General features: G+C 37.5%; 1 protein-coding gene across 2 annotated transcripts; it reads left to right on the forward strand.

The window, feature by feature from the left end:
* The first annotated feature begins 272 nt into the window (after positions 1–272).
* On the forward strand, positions 273–22,023 carry LOC146484475 (cleavage stimulation factor subunit 1-like). Of its 2 annotated transcripts, XM_085104559.1 has the most exons (16): positions 273–425; positions 5,141–5,271; positions 6,138–6,224; positions 13,016–13,108; positions 13,545–13,585; positions 14,400–14,516; positions 14,997–15,119; positions 15,954–16,029; positions 16,602–16,681; positions 17,703–17,762; positions 18,468–18,530; positions 18,627–18,659; positions 19,350–19,404; positions 19,789–19,869; positions 20,107–20,187; positions 20,632–22,023. In XM_085104559.1, exons 1-16 carry the CDS (start codon positions 367–369, stop codon positions 20,736–20,738), a joined length of 1,287 nt encoding a protein of 428 aa, XP_084960685.1. In that variant the 5' UTR covers positions 273–366; the 3' UTR covers positions 20,739–22,023. The 2 variants fall into 2 exon arrangements, with proteins under 2 accessions (XP_084960685.1, XP_084960684.1); XM_085104558.1 differs by lacking the exons at positions 13,016–13,108; positions 13,545–13,585; positions 14,400–14,516; ... (8 more) ...; positions 20,107–20,187; positions 20,632–22,023 and adding exons at positions 7,887–8,425; positions 9,204–11,542.
* Positions 22,024–22,153: the final 130 nt, after the last annotated feature.

Raw genomic sequence — 22,153 nt, forward strand, 5'->3', positions numbered from 1 at the left:
GCATGACCACTGGCGTGGCATAAATTTACAAAGTTACCGCAAATGATCTAATTAACGCCTATCGCTCTAATAAACGCCCCACATCTTTTAAACGCTTCACTATAATAAGCGCCCTGCAAGCGGGACATCTCAGACCCAGCTCAACCTGTATTCTTATATCATACCGTTTTTTTTCCTTTTTTTTTTGGGGGGGGGGGGGGGGGGAGTAAGGTTGCAAAAATCATGACGATGGCCCGGCCTCTTTGGTTGATCATGAAGGCAACAAGATTTTCGGCTTATTTTCGGTGATGATCGCTGTCTGTCGGTAAATACTCGGAATAGAGTCGGCTACAACACGCGATCTTTTCTGACAGCTTCATTCGAAAGATGTCAGCAATGGCGGACGGGTTGAAAGAACGAGAAAACCTATATAAGCTGATGATAAGGTAAGAGAGGTTTCTCAATGTTCTATTCTGTAAATATTACAATTTCTAGTGGTGTAAAATAATACCGAAATGCCTTCTCAGAGCGGGGAACGAATCGTGAGAAAACAAGATGGTGTCTTTTGTTTCGAGTCCTTGGTGAGCAGCATGCTCAACCCTATTCTTTCGCCTTTTCTATCTCTTTGAATCAAATAAATGAAATTTTAGAATCATTGGTTGCAGAATTTTTTGCTGTGTTAGTGGTCGATAAAAGGAACGGAGATTGAAGAGTACTGAGCTGTTTGATGATAAACTTTTAAGCATACTTATTGTTGATGGTTTTCGCTTAGCACATTGATTCTGATAACGTAAACCTGGTTTGATTTTTTTGACGTTCTTTTCTATTGTGAGTTACACTGGCTAAATCATATCCATGAGTGGCTGGTGTTAATTTGTGAAAGATTGTTCTTAGTATGACTAGGGTTGGTTGTATATTTCCCAACGAAGAGTAGGAATTTGTTGAGTTAGATTAGGTATCATCTTTTTTGTCCCAGTAAGCTTAGGTGTTTCTATCTTTTTTTTAAACGTGCACAGTTAAAAATAAAATATAAAGGCAAACTTAAAAATACCATTCAAAGACATTCTTGAATATTTGTAACGTTATAAACCTTTTACAAATCATTTGTGCTTGTACAAAGCAGATAGACCATGGATAATCAGGACAAACGTGCCGTGTATGTGATCTCGTGTTTGTGATTGATTTTGTGATAGATGTGGCTTTATACTGGAGCATTATTTTGTTTTCTTTTGAGGACTAATTTAGGTGCGATTACCTGCCGTCTTTTGGGGGTAAAGAGGTTGCTTGTGAATGTGGAGGAAAACTGGAGCTGAGAGAGTGTTAAATAAAGGGCTGAGAGCAGAAATGTTTTATGTCCAATTTTAGGCCAGTTGTTGATTTTGCTCAAAAGTATCTGCCCATCTACCCTGCGAGCAGAGGCCCTTCGATCTTCCTAGATAAGTCAGGAAGAGGACCAGAAACAATAATTATTTTTAAGAAGCTAGAAATTCTAAAGTTTACCGAGATCAATTTATTACAAACTGGTGTGTTTATACAGTCAAACCTCCATGTGCAACCACCTCTCGTAAGCGACCACCTATCCAAAACATCAAATTTCCCAGTCAAAGTCCTCCAGTTGAAACCTCTCGTAAACGATCAGCTCTCATAAGCAACCGTGACCACCTTTTGAAGTAATGACATTATTTTTTCATTCCCTCCTGTGAGCAAGCACTTGACACATGGTCTAGTCTCCATGTTCGCTACTATGCTACTCAGAGTTTACGAGGAACCTTTAATGAAAACCTAGCACTGCTCGTATTGTGATGCGGTTCATAAGTCCAACCCACAAAAATGACCCTTGCTCGCCAACGAGTCCTCAGTAGCTCAGAGGTTAGAGCACCCGATCTAGAACACGGAGGGTCGTGGGTTCGAATCCCATCTGGGGCTCAGATTTTTTCTGTCTCCTCTTATGGTCGATTCTTTACATCTCGCTTTATGTCATCAATGTCACACAACTTTGAAACAGTTCTCCATTTCTTGTCACGGTCCTTGTTTTTGGAATTCTCTTAATAATTGTCGCCTAACTAATCTAAATAACCTTACTATGTTCAAATCTTTGCTCAAATCAGAATTGCTATCTTGATACCTAAGTTGTTCTTATTACCTCTCCATCTGTCTTTCTTTCCTTCTTACTGTAACTTTTACAATATATTTTTGTAAGCAATGTAACTATTTTTCAATTGTATTTGTCGTTCTAGTTTATTCCTGTACCTTTTCTATAATATATTTTGTAACTAATGTAAGCATTCTATCATCCTTCCTTGTAATTAGCTTGTATTGTAAATTTTGCCTCTGGTTTTGTCATATCCTAAGCTAGAGTGAGCATGGACTTTATAAGCCCTTGACTTCAAATTCAGGCTTCTCCGTGGCATGTACTAAAACCCGAAACGGCGAAACGAAACCACCGAAATGGCCGAAACGAAACGAAACGACCGAAACAACCGAAACGACCAAAACAACGGAAACGAAACGACCGAAACAAAATGACCGAAACGAAACGAAACCGCTGAAATGACTTGAAATACGGTAAAATACGAAAAAAATGGCTATCTACACCGCGAAGCCAATAACACGTGTTTTTATTTTTTACCTTTTCTGAGAATGAGATTCGTTCTTATATCACCCGCTCCCTATTGACTAATCAAACTTGGGATAGCATGTGCTATTCAACTTCATTTCGATGAACACGGTGAATAATGGTCAAAAGTAAAACAAAACCCCAAAACAAGGGATCAAAATCAACTCTCTTTTAATGGTATATGGCAATTTCCTTGCATGCGTGAATTCAAGAAAACTGACCTTTGCTTGAACAGCATTACCAAAAAAAAAATTTATAATAACGGAAACAGATTCAATCAGTTACACCATCTTTACATGGATCGAAATTGATCCATTACTGAATCTTGTCCTCCCTATAATATAGAAATAATTGATAACGAAAAGATCGGTATGTCTTATAACTGTTTCAGCCGCCTAAAAGAAAATCCGTAGCAGATGCAATTAAGTATAGGTATATAATAATAATGTCAACAAGAGATAAAATTGAACTATAAACGTCCAAGACATTCACTGGTTCAGCTCTTTTGGTGTGCTACCAGCTCTATTCCAGTGTCAAACTAATTGGGAAGAGAAAGACTATCGACGATTTACATGTAGACTTGTTCCTAAACATGACTTACCAACAAATGCTATGGCAGATCTATGGCAGATCGATGGGGAAGTGGATGAAAGAGGCTCTCTTCACTTGTTTTATCATAACAGCACGTCCACTGTGAAACATACTGTTCCACAGCTGGCAACTGTACGTATCACCTGTTAGTTTTGAAATGCTGCTTGATTTAAAGATAGCTTTATTTTAAGTCTAGAGAACGTGATTATATGAAACCTTCTAGAAACATTTTGTAGGTTTTTGGCTTATGTCTATTTTTTGCTACTCTTTGTGCGAGTCGTCGACCAAAGTAAGTCTTTCTTTTTTATTCTCAAACTCATTAATAATTCATCAAGAGAAAACAAAGCAAATCACCACCGTGACCGTGGTTTGGATATGTGATCCTAATTACCATAAAATTTTGCGAACTTTAGCCTTGAATTTCATTTGAGAAGCCATATCAAACACTCGAAAGTGTGTTTCATCAGATATCCAAGACCTCGAAGTCGTTTAAAAAAACTCGGCTGCGTCTCGTTTTTTCAACCTACTTCTCAGTGTTTGGATATCTGATGAAACACTCTTTCTCGTGTTTGATATATTACTTCTTATATTTATCTAGATTTGGCGAAAATGTCTCTTTTATTCTGCGATTGATGTGGAACATGCCTTCTCATTAAAAACTTTGCTAAATAAAAATATAAGAATAAAAAAGAAAGACTTAATTTGGTAGACGACTTGTACAAAGAGTAGCAAAAAATAGTGATCGTAGCAGCAGCAAACATCGTCCGATAACAACATCAATGGTAGCAGAATCAAAATATGTTTTTACCTTTGCTGCGTGTCGTCTTTTTAATTTCAGTATAAGAAAGTATACATGCATTAAGCATAGGGCGTTAATAAACGTAAATTTACTCCTACGGAGACCTTATGCATTTCCTTGCAGAAAGTACTGAGCATGACATAAGCATAAAACCTACAAAATGTTTTTTTTCGTAATGCTGTTCAAGCGAAGGTCAGTTTTCTTGAATTCACGCATGCAAGGAAACTGTCATATGCCATTAAAAGAAAGTTGATTTTGATCCTTTGTTTTGGGGTTTTGTTTTACTTTTGACCATTATTCACCGTGTTCATCGAAATGAAGTTGAATAGCACATGCTATCCCAAGTTTGATTAGTCAATAGGGAGCGGGTGATATAAGAACGAATCTCATTCTCAGAAAAGGTAAAAGAAAAAAAAAACCACGTGTCATTGTCTTCGCGGTGTTAAGATAGCCATTTTTTTCGTATTGTACCGTATTTCAAGTCATTTCAGCGGTTTCGTTTCGTTTCGGTCATTTCGTTTTGTTTTGGTCGTTTTTTGTTTCGGTCGTTTCGTTTTGTTTCGGTCGTTTCGTTTCGTTTTGGTTGTTTTTTCGGTCGTTTCGTTTCGTTCCGGTCGTTTCGGTCGTATCGTTTCGGTTGTTTCGGCCGTTTCGATGGTTTCAGTCGTTTCGTTTCGCCGTTTCGGGTTTTAGTACATGCCCTTCTCCGTAACCAAACCTACTTTGTATGTCAAGTGTATAATATTTAGTTATGTGTGACAGAGAAAATAAAATCATGAGACGACAATTTTTGGATGTCGGCTTCTCTTTCAGAGAACATTGCCCCGTTTTTGTTTTTTGTTTGTTTGTTTTTGTTTTGCTTTTTTGCTGGTTTACAGTTAGTTTTTGAGAAAAACGAAGCCAAAATATTGAGCCAGTGGAAAAAAAAGTAGCAAAACAGACACTGGAGTGAAAAAAAAATCAGTGATCTTTTTTGATTAAGTTGAAGACCACAAGCAAACATTGAGGCACATTTGGGCAAAATGAAAAATCAAACTTAAATTCACCACTAGATGGTTGTACTCTCAGACCTTCATTCATTCTAAAATGTGACTTTCATATTTATTCACTGTATGTATATAGTAATCATTACATTTTTTTTTGTATTCCTAAAGTCAACTTAGGTATGATGGATTTGAATCTATTGCGTCCACCTTGGCAAAAGTTGTTAACATCATCAGTGCATGCCCTCCAATGGCACGGCTACATCAAGTTGTCAATCTTGGGATTCAAGCTGAAACAGAAGGTAAATCTTGACATGTGCAGGACTTAATTTATTCAGAAATGCAATGATTACATTGTTCTATTTCTCAATACTTTAAACAATAAGCATTTTTAATTAGCAGTACATGTAGTTTTCAGTAGTACTTTATGAGAGAGAGATTTAGAATTACATTAACAGCAAACAGCGAATGGCAGAAATGACCACGCGCTGTATTTGATGTCTGGCCCACAGTGAGCATAGTCCATTTCTTCATATACAACGTCATGAGCTTTTTTTTTTCGCTAAACATGTATATTTCTGACTGCTGGTTATTGGTAATGCTGTAATACAAATGCACGAGGTAAAAAACTGCAAATTTTGCGGTGAAATCCACTTACATTGTGACTACTGTTACCGGGTCACTTAAACAAAACTGGCCGATCAGTTTGCAGGACAAGAACAATGAATTTCAACCAAAGCCAACAATTGCAAACATCAGCCAAGCACCAGATTGCACGTAGCTTTCTCAAACACCAGTGACACCATCACTACACTGTAGTTTCAGTTTCATATTATTGGCAGATAATTTTGTTTGACTTGGGACTTGTCATGCATTTTCTCTTCATCGTTTGTAGCAATTCTACCCTTGGCTAATCACTCAAAGGTTTGTTAACCCTTTAAGCCCTAACAGTGATCAGCATCAAATTTCTTCTTGTAATATCAATGCCTATTCAATCCCTGAGGTCATGAGAATTATGGATATGATCACCCAAGGTGAATTTTCATCATTTTTTAATAACTTCCCAGTAATTTTATAAGAAAAGTATGGGGACGAGATGTGGATAATTTGGTCTTTGATATTAGGGGTAAAGGGTTACTGAACTGGGACATTTTCTTGTGATCATTAGGTACCAGGCCAGAGCAACCAGCAATCCCTGGCCTCACGCCAACAGTTGAAACAAATCGAGGAATTGATTTAGAGTATGAGCCAGAAGGTAAGATAGAGTGATTGATGACTCAATAATAAGAAACATCACCTTTGATAAGTGGTGGCTCTGAGCTGGTTGACTTCAGTGGGCCCAATAATTTTCTAGATTTTCTTATGAAGGAATTAGATATAAGAGAGATTAAAACTCTCAAGATCAAATAATTCCCTGTCAAGTAAATGAAATGGAATGTGTGTAGTATACTGAATCAGTGCTTATCCTTTTTAGTAACTTGTATTGTTGTGGGCATTTTCAGAAGGGGAGAGTGGGGTTATTTGTCAGAGGGTACAGGGTGTTTCAGACTCTCAAGTCTTATTCAGCCAATAACATCCTAGAAGATTACAATATTCTAAGAACATAATAAGGTATTCATACCTCTGTTTATTGATAAATGTCTTCATGTGTTAAATTGTGCAGTAGGTAGAAAAGGGGTCTATTGGAATAACCAACGTTTTTTTAAAGTGTTTTTGAGTTCTAAATACAAGACAGTTTAATAAGTGTATCATTGATTTGTATCATTGATTTGTGCTTGTGTGTTGCTCTTTAAAGAATGCTTTGTAAAGTTTTAAACTACATCACAAAGCTTTAAATTAAGTTTAAGTTTTAAATGAGATATGTGATTTTCCTACCACAAAAATTTAAAGGCATTCTATAAGCATTAATGTTGCAAAGAGTTTAAAATAATACTTTATTAATACAATTTACAAATTTTGTAAATTGTATTACAGTATATTCTCATCTTGAAGGTTGAGGGAGTTTTGATTGCATTTAACAACAGCCTTTTCAACTTTAATTATAGTTAATTGTGTTTAATGATTAACACATAAAGCTTAAGAAACCATAACCCTTTTCAAGACAGTAAAGGAACTCCAGTAATTGAGTCTCCATGAAGGTTAATGAGGCTATAAAAGGCTAACAAAACGATCATGTGAAACAAAAAGGTTTTGGTTTTAGGATGGAAAAATTTAAGTGAAATCACAAGATCATGGTTCTAACTTTAAGCATAATTTGGAATTCTAAAGTTTAAATTTCTAAAATTTAAACTGTTGAGCAGTATGATACGGTGGTTCTGTTTATCATCCTCAAGAAGGTGATTCTAAGTTTTGAGTCTGTATATGTTCAATCCTGTTGTGTAAGCATTCAAGTGAAAGCTGCTGAGAAGTTTTCCTGTGTTGGTGTTTTTCACTAGTGTATTATGTTACAAAATAATGTAAATTATGTCAATGATGAAAGGTGATAGTCATAGTGATTAGAAATTAAACTAAAAATTCTTGATCGTGTCACGTAATCCACACCAATCATGAGAAAAATGATGAATTTTGAGCTGTCATGTAAAATTATGTACCATTACTAGAGTTTTCGTGGATTTAGATTTTGGGCATAAATTATTTCTTGGGACTGAAAGGATTGAGGCATTTAACAGAGCTAAGTGAGAACTGAGTTGTAGTTTGAAATGAACTTTAGGTCAAGATGATTTCAAGTTAGTTTATTTTTCTTTTCTTTTCCCAAGTTGTTACAATAATCTGACATAAACGAAAATAAAAAATAATTTAGTTTGAAATTCTTCTGACCTAGAATTCATTCTAAACTGCAACATTACATAGCGTGCATTCATTGACGGAAAAGCCTGATTCAGCATTTAGCACTCATTCCATTTCATTGCTTGCCTAGGGAATGAACTATCTGGAGAATGGCAAAGCTCCACCGCTGATGAATCATTCATGAGCAATCTTGAACTCCAGAAAGTAGATCAAGAGTCCGAGAGTGAGCCTGAGGACAAACCAGACGACTCACCCTCGCCAAACATGGTTCTTCACCATATCATAAGAATCACCTCTGATAAGAAGCTTGCAGACCCTCGTCAAGATCCCAAACCAATTCAAGCATCAAATCCTTTGACCCTAAATGGGAATCTTGTGGATGCAGAAAGCATCTGCGAACAAGTTAAAATTGAACTTGTAAAGTACAATGTGTCGCAAGAGGTGTTTGCCAAAGCCGTGCTTGGAAAATCGCAAGGATATCTCTCTGAAATGCTCAAACATGGTGAAAGCTTCTTCCGTCCACAAGACCACACACACTATAAGGGATGGATGAATTTTGAGACCATGCGACAGTTTCTTCTGAAACCTGAGGCTGAACGCTTGAGGATTTACTATGAAAAAGGGGAAGAACTGAAGATGGAGAGATTAAAACGCAGGCAGATTGAGATAGTAAGTCAACAGTTCTACTCTTTGTGAGGTTTATACATGTAAGTCAGTCAGTAAGCTGCACTGTATGTTCAGTTTGGTAAACTGTAAGTACACAACAGTGGGAGTCATTAACTAGTGATGTTCTGCACATTTTCCATAATGCTGCAACAAGCTATCTACTGGAATTAGGGATAAAAACCAAAGAGTGATGTTCTTTGACTAAATTGAAGGCCATAGAGAAAAATTCAGACACTTTTGCGCATAATGAAAACTGGCCTAAGAAGTCATTTATGATAGTCTTGCCAAAAATCCTTCAATTATGGTTTTGTCCTGTGCTTCCAGTAACAAGCTACATTTATTATCTGTTGCTCTTACCATCCTTGCTTGCTTCAAAGGCTCCGCATTTAAATTATAGGAAGTTAACTTTGGAAAATGGTCTAATTTGGTATCAACCTGGCATGTTTTATCATCAAAAAACTGAAGTTTCAATGTATATTAGGTGAGCTTTTGTATCTGGTAACTACCACCCAGGAATGAGTTTATTTCATGGACATTTAACCAATGTTTTGAGTTTGCTCGGATGTTTAAGTCGATTTCTCCTCACAGTGGTGAAGCACAGTTTCATCTATTTATGTCGATAACAAAATCTCACTTTGGGTGCGAAAGTTTGCACAATGAAAACTCTGATTACATTCAAGGTACTGGAACGAATGTTGTAAAGGTTATACCATGCTGGTAGTTGCAATTTTCTGCTTCTCTTCAGTGTATTAAGTTTTAATTTTTGTGGTTTGTTCATTAGGGTCTAACTGAGGATTCCTCAAAGAAGAAAAGACGTTTAATTCCCACCGAGGCCAAAGCAGTCATGGAGGATTATTACAACCGCAACAAATACCTTTCCATTGAAAAGCGTCAAACATTAGCCAATGAGCTAGCCATTCCAGAACAGTGTGTAAGTGACTACTTCAAGAATCTTAGATCAAGAAAGAAACACGAGGAGCGCATGAAGTGTTTGCTCAAAGGTCTTGAAAGTGGCGACAAAGAGCTTGACAAAATGGATTCTGAACCTGCCGAGAGTAGTTTTGAAAATGGGGTGAATCATCAACTTCCATCTTACTCAAGAAGTATTCCAGTTGTTACGATGAGTCTACCGGTTACAGGAGAGTCGTCTATACAGGTCAAGCCCGCAACTTTGATGCGACATTGTGGGAGAAGGTATAACGTCACTCCTGCAGTGACAATGGCTAGCTTTCAAACCCAACGGCAACCAGCAAAGAGTGCGTCTGAACCCGACTTAGTGGCATCGAAAATTGCTGCTCTCACTCAGAATCAGAGAGCAACAGTTACACACAAACAACCTGTAGCAGAAGAGGTGAAATTGGCAGCGAAAACAAGTGGGCATTATGATCGTGTTACTTTTGTCCGTCAAGAAGTTACACCATCACCTCGTCATTATGCTGCTCAAGAAGACATCAGACATGATAGAAACTATTTGTTGTCTCAGGAATCTGCCTCTGGTGTTGACGCAGTGGAGACATTAACTTTTGACAGTCTGATAGATGGCTCCATGATGCTTCAAGGGGGGACGCCTGACAGTGAAGCATTAGAAGTTGGACAACATATATATGTGGTGCATTTAAACAACCACATGGAAACAAGTGTTCAGAACTGAAGCTTTTTTAACACTGGCTGTGACTAAGGTCAAGTTTCTTAAACTAAAAAAAATAAAAATAGAAAACAGTGCTGCAAGCACATGCAGTGGTAATGTAAAACTAAGCTACGCAGTTGTTGATAATCTATCCACTTGTTATAGTACTGAGTTGTAGGTGTAGGTGGTGAACATTAGGTGAAGATGAGAGGTGACCCTTATTTCTGTATTGACTAGTGATTGAATTCCATGTCACATTGCTTTTATGCAGTTTCCTGGTGATTTAATGACAGTCACCATCATCCAACATTGCAGCTGAAATTGAGAATTATCAGCTAATTCAACCAGCCAGCTTCCAAAGTTTTGTTAAGTTGTCAAGATGGGGGACTTTTTTGGACATGTTTGTATGAGTAGATCTTCAACCCACTAGAAAAATCACCCTTTTGTCTACTGATATTATGCTGTAATGAAATAATATTGTAATGGCAAGCTTGTACAGTGTTGATTACAGTAGCTGTAGTCTTAGTCTATTGAAAATGGCTTTATGCAGCAATGACTTGGGTTAAGCAATATTGACACTGAAAATAATATAGTTGTTGTTGTTGTTGTTATTATTATTATTATTATTATTATTATTATTATTATTATTATTATTATTATTATTATTATTATTATTATTATTATTATTATTATTACCAGAAGGCTCAATTTTCATCATCTTACAAAAAATATAACAGTGCATATGGAATGAAATTTACAAACGTCTAAAGTTGGACTATTTTGACTTGAAACATGGTCTGGAAACTTGGCCGAGTTTATTGCAAAAATCCCCTTTTGTGACGTGATGTTAGGGTCAGTAGTATTGTGTACACTCACTGATTTCTTACTATGAGGGAAACGGGTGCATTTTAACTCCCTTTGTTTTCCCACTTTCATTATTAGGGGTGCCAGCAATGCAATGATTATCTCCCTCCTCTAGCCTTCCCTTGGAACTATCCACCATCAATATTGTACCCAACGTTACGTCAGCTTATGCTGTCACATGGTACTTTGACCACAGGATTTGAGAAACCTTTTTTGGGGTCAAAAAAGGCATTTTTCAGTGCTTGTAAAGTCATCAAATTTCATCTTAGATATCTCGAACTTTGGAATCTTACATTTCAAACATTATATTTTACAACTGCCGCGATTTAAATAAATTTTCCTTCATATGCACTTTAAAGAACAAGAGAGAAGACCGGGGATGAGTCAGTGTTGCATGCACTGAAATGTGTAAGGTACATTGAGGATAAAAATAAACCATTTCTGTATTCATGCTGTGCCTAACTGCATGAAGTATACAAAAGTCTAATTTAAAACAAATAATTACGTCTTATGTATCCAAAGAATGGGACAAATTTATTAGTACTATTATTCAGTATATAAATATTCCTACCACATTATCTGTAATATATTAATCAGCACATTACTTGAATAAAATTTATAAAATTTAAGTGAAGTAACCAAAGGTCTGTACATAAAAGTGATGCATGCAACAACAACAACAACAACTTTTATTTTAATATTCTGTGTACTTAGTACAAACTTTTCATACATCCTGCGGGTAGCAAAGGCTAGTTGAGGGAGGAGATGAAGAGGAAAAGTGCATTTTTGCCTCCTCTAAATAAATAAATAATTATCAATTAATTACAATTAAGTTGAGCATTTGATTTTTGAATGAAATGCTTCATAAAGAAGAAATAACCCAAAAAGTGACGACCAGTTTCTGTGTCAAACTTCGGCTTATTTGGAGCAACAGTTATTTCAAATTCAAGGCAAAAAATGTACTTATACCCATTTTGGCCAAGACCATTCAAATGGCTTACACATAACTTGAAAGGCAGAGTACTGAAAACGCATATAAATAAAAGACTTCAGTTTACAAATCAGATGTGTTGATTCCACTTTTTCTTTGTGTTTTGGGGAGATCTGGTGGCGTAGTGGCCGTTAACTTACCATTTGGAGGAGTATGGTGCTTTGCTGAGTGGGATTCAAAATTTCAAACCTCCATCGAGCAGATTCAAACCTAGCCAGCCACATGTTAAGTATGAGTGTACAGGGTACGTGCATATGGAACAGACATCATTCAGAGGAAATAGAGTGTTAGATATTTACCAGTGTTGTGGTGCTCCTCTTGTAGGCATGGTGCCCAGGGGAAAATAAATCTTTTTGCTAATAATGTATTTCTGTGGATGGTTTATTTGAGATAGAGGGACTCAACTGTTGCTTTGGTGAACTGGGAAGTTATTCTGACTTGTGAACGTATAAGAGGATGGTTTGGTGCTCCACACAGCATTTAGCATAAGCTGTCAAGAATCAATTCGCATCTTTCTTGTTTTGTTTCTTAAGTTTTCTTGAAATGTAATAAGCTATTTCCTCAAATTCACGCCTCCAGGACCCAAAATACATAATAATGGAACTGCATTTTCTAACATGATATCAGTCTGTGGGTCAAAGTGGAGCATAATTGAAGAAATTTGGATAATTTTTTCTAAAGGTAAAATTATCATTTTCAAAATTTCTTCAAGAGCCCTTTTTACAACAAGCTCTTCAAGTTTTACCGAGATTGAGAATTGTACTATATTACAGCGTGTCTTTATGAGTTACCAATGAGGACTTCTAAGCATGCTTTTTATCCTTCAGTTTTCCCTTTGGCTAATACTAAGGGTGTGAAGGGTATTTCCCTGCTATGTGCCTTAATATTTCTAATTTATTTTATGCCCCCTTATTCAAAATGGTAATTCACTGTTAGTTTTGCTCATACAAACAATGAGTGAATTCACATTCAGTAAAGCAATCAAAACACTTGACTTTTCATCTATTCAAACCTTTTTACTCAAAATTTGAGCTTTTAAACTTTGGGCTTAAAAACACTGGTATGGCTCATTGAAAACACGTTAATTTGAGTGCCCCTTTAATTTTTCCAGATCACGGTACAAGTCCACCAGCAGCGATGTACGAAACTTACTATGTCACAGCACACAAGGCACCCTGCAGAACTGCCAGCTTTAGTCAAAATGGTATGCTGTTGTTTTGACATAAACAAGTAAAGTTGAAGTTGTTCTTTTCATCAAATTGTAGTCCAATTTATAGCTAAATGTAATAAATGGAATGCAAGCAAAAACATTCAATATGGCTTTTTAGCCCAAACCAATGTCACTGCCCCTCCCCCCCCCCCCCCCCACAAAAAAAAGCCTCAAGGAGACTAAAAGAGAAGAATATGGTTTCGCTGCTTGTTTTTGTGGATCTGCCACTAAACCTCGACTAACTGGAAAGCTGCCGTTGCAAGGGTTCAAAATGTGTTGCTGGTTTGTCTGCTAGTGAAATTAGTTATCAAACAGTTTTGTCCAAGATTGTAGTTTCCTTGTGCTATGGTACTGTTTTATTCTGCAGGGACTGCAAGGAAAAGTTTCTTCAGCTTGAATAAATACCTATTTGCTTGTTTCTCTTTTTCAGGTCGACTGATAGCAACTGGTTCTGTGGATGCTTCAATTAAGGCATTAACAAATTCCATTTCTTGAAAATTATTTTTCTATTATCTGTTATTAAACAAAAATAGCAGCAAAGTCATGCATAAATACACAAACATGAACTCTCCTGGAAACCATAGCACTGCCACCTTTTTCTGAGAAGACATGTTACAACTGTACTATGTCTTACTTAGGTTGCCACCTCAGAAGATTTAAGTAACAATTTACAAGGCTCACAGTGTTAATCTATTGGTAAAGCCATATAGGAGTCTCCATTTCTCTTGTAAGGCTGCTGTATGTTAAGAATGTCTGAGGCAGAAAAGATAGCCAGTCTTGCCGGGGTGGAGGAGGGGGGTGGTTACTCATGAAAGTTTTACACAGGGAGGTTCTGCCCTGACATCCAAACCCTTACCCTTTTATATACCACTATTAACCGGAAGAGTAACACTTTCATATACCTTCTATAGAAAATGGTACCCCTTCACATACCTTTAGTTAACACTCTATCTTTTTTCATTGGGTCTGTTGGAGATATTTTGAAAGGCCCTTTCAAATACCTAAATGACAGTTTTCCCCACACTTTTCTATACTTCAGTTTGTCAAATCCCTATCCATTTATATACATCCATCCTAAGAGAGGTACCCCTTTTGGGCAGAGCCTCCTTGCAGAGTCCATTATAAGGAGTATCCACTTTTCACCTCACAGGAGTATCTTCTTGCAGACCATTCACTCCCCTCAACAAGGATAACAGTTTACACTCAAAATAATTTGCATTCAAAATAATATTCAGCATTTTTTTTATTGCATCAAATTTAACCTTCTTTCACATGTGACTTGCAGGTGTTAGATGTTGAGAGAATGGTAGCAAAGAACACAATGCCTCAGACACAAGACCAGGGTGCTGGCACTAATCTGGAGAATCATCCTGTTATAAGGACTCTTTATGATCACATGGAGGTAAGAATTCACACTGAAGCTACAACAAATGAACGTGTCTTTCTAGAAGTTGTCCTTACCCCCCTCCCCCAAATGGAAGAAGCTCCAGGGTATCAAGTCAAACATCTTAAATGGGCGCACCGTTTTCAACGTCTTACTTGACTTACTTGGTTGGTCGAGAGAACAAAAGAACAAACAACACTGAACAATGTTCCCAGCCCTAAAAAACAACGTAGCTGCAGGTTATCAGGGTCCAGTGAAAATAGAGCTTTTGAAAAGTGCAGGTCTACTGATTTTAAAGGGCTGTGTGAATGTAAGCCAAACTGGGATTTCCAGAGGGGTAGGAGTGGGGGGTGCCTCTTCCCCTCCCCCTTGGATTAACTTTCAGTGACCTTCCATGGTCATCCCTACACATTCAAGAGGCATGGTTGTTGGGAGGAGTGCAGAATCAAATTTTTATCGATAACCGTATTTCAAAGCTTCCTGTTTTGTTAATTGCAGGAAGTGACAGCTGTTGAATTTCATCCCAGTGCATTGGTGTTGGCTTCAGGCAGTAAAGATTGCACTGTCAAGCTGTTTGACATATCAAAACCTTCAGTCAAAAAGGCCTATCGGTCCATTCAGGTCAACTGTGTAATATAATTATTCTTACCGTTAGCAGGAGGATAAATATAGGGTCCCGCCATTAGCCTGTAAATATGATTGTACACGTTTTTGTAAGGCAATACAAAACAACAGTACTTTATTTCACCCCATTATTATTACAACAGAAAATATAAATATATACATACAATAGATGATAGGGGTGCTGGCTGCCCGAAATAACCTAAAAGTTTAAAATGTTAGGCAGACAGCTGTAAGAAAAGATATTTAAATGTTAAGGTCAGGGACAGAAGAACAAACACACATAAATACACACAAAAATAAAGTTAAACAGAGTTAAGAAGAGTACCAGTATATTAAAACGACCATAATTCTAACGTTGCAAAACAGTATTATTTCTTATCAAAATGTTGAATTATGTCATATAATTTATCTACCAGAGTTGATTTCCTTTTGACTTCTTGATCATGGACAAACTCTAATGGCAACTTGTAAAGACAATGTTTTTACTCATTTTAGCACAATAAAGCACGGGACAGACATGTTTTAGAATGAAAATGTGAGCTTCTGAAAATTCCTCAGTGCCTTTCTTAAGTAACTAAAGGTGCTGTCGCTTGATGCCTTCATTGATTGATTAACTTCTTCCCAAATAGGGCGGGGTCATATGATGTGTGATGGTCTTTCCATCCAGTGCTTTAATTTATGTCTTTAACAGGATCATGTTGCAATTTTTTTTAATCCTGATGCACACTTTACATTATATTAAAATAAGTTTACAGTTTACATTATATTAAAATAAGTTGTGGTTTATGCTCTTGTAAAATAATTGCTTCCATTCTTTTGTCTTATTCGCAGGAGGCAGAGGTTGTGACATCGATGTCGTTTCATCCCACAGGAGACTTTATTCTTGTAGGAACAGAGCACCCGACCAGTGAGTGATTGTAAAACAACTTAACTTCTACTTTGAAAATAAATTAAGGATGCTCAGGGAGCCATCTAAATTTTTTTTTTGCTTGGAAAGGGATCGTTTCTGTAAAGAAAGGATAGAGGAGATGCCCACAGACGTGCTAGAACCACTCAGACAATTTGTAACCACTTTAGTGAAAGAGGCGGTGTCACCTATTTTTTGTGTCACGTACTTTGAATAGCCCAAAAATATATTTGAATCGATGGAATCGTCAATGAAAATAATAGTTCAGTTTTGTTAACAATAACCCTACTAGTGCACAGAAACTAGTATTAGTTATATATGTTTGGCTGCGGATGGCTAGGATGGAAATGGATACTTGTTCTTCCTGTGTGTTGTAGAAAAGTCGCTAAAACCTGGTTATAGTTTGTTCTTTCTCTGATCAATCCTCCAACATTTTCTTCGTGGTGCTCTAATAGCAATTTCATGTTAGAAAAAAGTTTCTTTGTCAAACAGTTTCACGGTTTTGACCAAAATGCAGCAAAATCGCCGTGACAGTGCCCCTTGAATGTTGCATAATTATGTTTTTGTTTCAGTTCGTCTCTATGATACCAACACTGGTCAGTGTTTTGTGCCATCAAACCCTCGGGAATATCATACAGGAGCCATCAATATGGTGAGTACTTTGTGATGATTTTTAGGTGGGGGAACTAGCTGGGGGGTTTCAATTCTCCCAGTGTACTGCTTTTCAAAGTGGTTCTTGAACTATTGCTTCCTGTCCTTCATGGAGGCGTGGTGACATGGTTGTTACTGCAATGGACTGTTGATTGGGAGATTGGAGGATTGGTGGTTTGAGGCAAGGCTGGCTTATGTATTTTTTTTTTGTTTTTAATCTTTCCTTACTATACAAAAAAATTTTACTCCTTATGGTCTCTCCTCACCCAGGGCCCGGTTTTTCGAAAGCCGATTAACGCTAATCCACGATCAAAATTTAACCGAGATATTCATCTCGTTCGCTTTTAAAAGTTAATTTTAAGCTAAACTCGAACCAAAGTTCATGTTAATCTAGGATTAGCTTAATCGGGCTTTGAACAACTGGGCCCAGGTGTGTAAACGGTTACTGGCGAGCCGCCACATAATTCTGGGGTAACCCTGCGATGGACTAGCATTCCATGCAGGGGAGGGTAGCAATACTCCGAGTTGCTCCATGCTATGAAAACTAGGTTAAGTTTCAGCCGTTCAGCCGTATGGGTCGCTTATGCTTACAGTGCAACATAACCTGCCTTAACCATTTGGCCTTGTTTTTCTTAGTACACCAAGTAAGAGAACTGGTGTTCCAAGAAGTTGCTAGAGGCGTTTTTCTTTGGGAAATTTAAAAAGCAGTTACAAATATTCTAATCCTTGTCTAATAGACCCAAGCAGAGTTCAGTCATCTATATAAGCGCATATGAATCAGCTTAAGATCATAATCTTCACCATTCTTAAATGGAAGTTGAATCTTTGTGGAGGTCAGATGAAGGAACAAAATGTTGAAGGGACATCACGGGTTGGACAGCCCCAGGGGACAGCCCTTAATATTTAATTTTCCAGTGCAGCTAAATCATAAAACTGATTTAGGTCTGAAAATGTACCTTAAATTTTCTGATAATTGATTTGCTAGCAACTGTTGATGTTTCGTTGTTTGTTTGGTTTTACAGGTGAAGTATTCTCCATCAGCTAATCTTTATGCATCGTGCAGTAAAGATGGGTCGATCAAGGTAACGTGTGTTAAATTAGAACTGAAGCATTTGCATCAAGATTGCAGTTCAGTAGAATTTTCACCATGACACTTACTTAGTCTTAAAGTTCTTAAACAAGAAGTTCCGCTACAAAAGGGCAAGCCCCTCCTTCATTTCACACCCTTGTGGGCGTGTGATGCAAATTTAGACGCTGTGCAGTCGTGGCAAGAAGTTGTTGACTCAAGCGTCCTCTTAAAAGTATGCCTCAAAATTTTATAATATCACCGCAGCAATAAAAGATGTCAAGTTCTAATTTGTTTAACGGGGTTCTTCTGAAAACTAAGCCAATTTTATTGGTAAAAGCCGAAGAAAAAGGCACATGTGGCTTCTCAGTTGTTTTCGCTTTGATGGTTGATTGACAACTGAAGGTGAGAATGGCCTGGCCAGGCCCCTTTTATACCGGAACTTCCTGTTCAAGGTTGTAAATTTTTAAAGAAAAATTTAGTTGGGGTATATAGGGATAACCTCACGATTTGCTCTTTTTAGCCTGCGAAGCAAGTGTTTGAATGTGATTTTGTGCCTTTTCGATTCAAACAGTGAAAAACACACAAAGCCCCACTGAAACACTTGCTACAAAGTCTATGCCCTTTCAGGAGGTGTATTTAACTTTTATTTTGTAGTTGCTTCTTGAATAAACTATTATCAATATGTTATGTTTACCTGTTCGTATCCATTTTGCTGTAGGTTTGGGACGGAGTCAGTAACAAATGCATACAAACATTCCCGCAAGCTCATAATGGCGCTGAGGTTGGCTTTGACGAAGTTTGTTCTTCCTTTCATTTCGGTTTATGTTCCGTAATTGTTACGTTGCAGTTGTTGACATTTTTTTTTTTTTTTTTGCAGGTTTATTCCATTTGCTTTTCTCAAAACTCTAAGGTAAGTCAATGGATTTCTTGGTAGCCAAATAGGCTTCGTGCGACATGCAACCTTCCATTTAAATTTTTTTGTTTTCACGAGGAATCAAACTAGCGCATTTTAAAGTGAATTAGCCCTGTATTGTTGAAATAATAAAGGGTCATTTATATTCGAAAGAAAGTTAAAGCTCTCAAATATACCACTTTTTACCTCTGCACGAAGTTTTTTTTTTTTTTTTTTTGTAGAAATACGTTTATGAGTGCCCATTGCTTGAGCCCCGTTTGCAGTTTTTGTAGGGCCTGTGTTCATTACAGGGTGCCCTATACATTCAGTCAACTTTTTACGCAACGTTAATATATTAAATATAGATTATTTGCTCCGATGGTACATTAAATTTGTTGATGAACGTTTTCGTGCAGTAAAACGACTTAAACAACCGTTAAAGAAAAAAAAGCGAGTGGTCTGTAGGAAGCGTTTCTGATGTCGTCTTTTTGTTTTGCATCTCATCATGTTCGAAAGAGCAAATCTAAATGCCAAAGTTAATGACAACGGAAACGTTGTCTGCGTTGGCAAAATGATGCACAGCCGCTATGTTTGACGCACTAGCGCAAGTGTTATGCACCATAATGATTAGAGTTTTCATTGTGGGAATCTGCAATGCCACACTCGAGTATAAACCCAGCCCTTCGTTTACCTGTTGTTTTCTTGCAGTATATTGTATCCAGCGGAAAAGACTCTCTGGTATTCTTATGGGAACTCTCCACAGGTAATTTATAGTTCAAGTTCTTTGCTGAAACGATTTTAATTGCATTCATGGTTGTAATAATTGACAATAAGGCCGGATAAGTTAGAGTAAAATTCCGTGAATGTTGATTTCTAGGCCCAATTTATTGCAACCGTTTTCCAGTAAGTAACTCCAAGGCAGCAAAGTTATCATGGAGCCTATCAATGCCGGGAAAAAGGAACCCGGATTAGCCAAGTGTCTCTGACGTCATTGTCATTGCACCTGATTGGCCGAGATGACACCATGCTTGCTGTGATCTTTCTGTAACCAATCACAGACCTGCACGTAGGTGCACACGTTCTTCTGAAAGATCACAAAGAACGTTTTTTTATTTGGCCTCACGTAGTTTTCCTTCTTTCTTTCCAGGAAGAGCTTTGAATATGTACACAGGAGCAACGATGTCAAATTACAGGACGCAGATTGTCTTCAATCATACGGAGGACTTCAGTGAGTTTAATTTCGGGCTGATTAGCAACCACAACATAGGTAGCACGTCGCGAAGCATTGTGTAACAAGAAATACAAAAATACTAGTTTTTGCCTAAATGCAGACACTCGAATGAGTTCGGGAAAATTCGAAAATAAGCAGACTTTTGAATTCTTCCGGCTGTTTCTCTTTCAGATCAGTTAGCATGTGTGTTATTTCCTGTTTCTTGACTGGTCATTCTTCCTTTCATTTTAACAGTGATTGTCGCTGATGAATCAAACAACAGCATAGCGTGCTGGGACACCAGAACAACAGAAAAACTGAAAACTCTGACTTCAGGTAACACCGCAAAATAATTGTTAGTTTCACGTGTTATGTTTCCATGAATATAGTCGAGAGCCAAAAATGGAGAAGGTAGTTTGAAAGGAAATTGTAGGCCTCTTTCTCGGCTTGGAATATGTTGGCCTCATGGCAATCTTTTCTTTGTTCTCAAAAATGTGAAGGCCTTGAACAGGGTGTACTACGGGCATATCACCCCGGATTGATTTGAATCATCTCTCGGCTATAAGATCAGAATACCAGAAAGCTTTCTGAAAAGGCCAAAAGCGATCTCGTATCAGATTTCCCTTAGAACACGTTTAAGAACTCTGGGGCTAGAGATTACTCGAATCAAAAGAAGGAAATGTTGTAAAGTGCTTGAACAGCTGTTTGGTGCTTTTTTTTTTTTTGTCTTTTGTTTTATTTCTAAGTGTTTTAACGTTCTTGCTTCTTTTCTCCCTCCAGGTCACAACAATCACATTCGCTGTATCACCCACTCCCCCTCGGGAGCTGCGTTTGTTTCGTGCAGTGATGACTTCAGAGCGAGGTTTTGGTATTGTGAGGGAGTGTAGGACTTCCCTCACGTTACTGGGTGTCCAAAATGTTTGTGGGAATGTACACAAGTCTGCTTTCATTCAAGGAATGTCTGTGTGATAGATTCAAACTTGAGAAAAGATGGTTTCGTCCGCAGAATAATCACATCACCTTTTACATGTACTTTACAACTTCATTCTTTTCTCTGTGGTGATATCTAAGATGGCGAGTGTAGTCATCGTGTTAGCACTAAGAAAATTTTGGAGACGAAAAGTCATCTTTTGAAAACCTGCTGAAAATTGGCAAAACTTAGGAAACTACTGCTTAATAGATTTTATTTAAATAATCACACTTTAGGATTTTATCCACAGACTTCAATGGGTTTAACCGTCAGCCATCAAACAGCCTAAAATTTAACCGTTAACCGTCAAAAAAGGGGAATTTTTATCGTCAACCGTAAAAAAGCAGTTATTATTGACCGTCAAACGGTTTCAAGGTCTTTCAAATATCACTATTTCAGCTGCTCATCCCCGATTTCTGGCTCTCAAAGAATCGTTTTAACTGGTAAACCAGTTTCCATGTTCCTAAATATACTCACTTTATGGTATTTTCCACTTAATTTGCGTTAAAACTAATCTTCCGTCAGGAAGTAATTCCAGTTTCAAATATTAATGATTTACTAAATTAATAACGTATTTCTGACCACAAAACAACCTCCAGAGCACAATTGTTCATATTAAAAAAGCATAAAAGTTAATGTTAACTTTAACTCATGGTAGAAATTCCCCCTTGATAACCGTCAACCGTCAAAAGCCCGAAAATTTAACGTCAACAGTCAAAGCTATCCCCATTTGAGACCCTCTTAAAATGAAACACCTTGTACAGGTAATAAACAGCACCACGGGAAAGTAATGCAAACTTATTCTTAATATTTTATTCATTACTTAAGAGTAAGAGCGACTGAGCCTGTTCCTGGCCGCAAAGTGACAAACGGAATGCAAACGTGGTGAGAATGAAACACGCGGGAGAGGGGGCGCTCGCTTACTCGTCTTGTTTTCGCCTTTGGTTTTCTGTTTTTGTTTTTGTTTTTTTGTGTCCATTCCCACCAGTTGAACACCGCTTTTTCGGCTGAATAATCGCACAGCCTTTCTTCACAGAAGCGGATATACCCTACCACATAGTGTTTACAACGTTTATGTTGTTTTCATTCTCAAAACGTCCTCAATCGACTCAGTTCATATCCTGTTTGCAGTAGGAAGGTACAGTTCTTACTATGTGAACTCGTCTTTTTCGTGAGACAACAAATAAAAAAATTACTTTCAATTGTCGTCACGCTTCTTATATCAGTGCGAAAATGAATGCATGCAACTGTTCTTACACAGAATCGTGATAAGGGTGGGGTGTGCAAGTCAAATGTAGCAATTTTCAGCGGGGCCGTTGGGTGGGGACGGAA

This window comes from Pavona decussata, unplaced genomic scaffold, assembly GCF_977016875.1.
Source record: "Pavona decussata unplaced genomic scaffold, jaPavDecu1.1 SCAFFOLD_32, whole genome shotgun sequence".
NCBI classification, from domain to species: Eukaryota; Metazoa; Cnidaria; class Anthozoa; order Scleractinia; family Agariciidae; genus Pavona; species Pavona decussata.

Coding starts and splice junctions, on each gene's coding strand:
- LOC146484475 (XM_085104558.1), top strand. CDS start 367: ATGTCAGCAATGGCGGACGGGTTGAAAGAACGAGAAAACCTATATAAG. Junction 426..5,140: donor CTATATAAGCTGATGATAAG/GTAAGAGAGGTT, acceptor GTATTCCTAAAG/TCAACTTAGGTATGATGGAT. Junction 8,426..9,203: donor AACGCAGGCAGATTGAGATA/GTAAGTCAACAG, acceptor TTTGTTCATTAG/GGTCTAACTGAGGATTCCTC.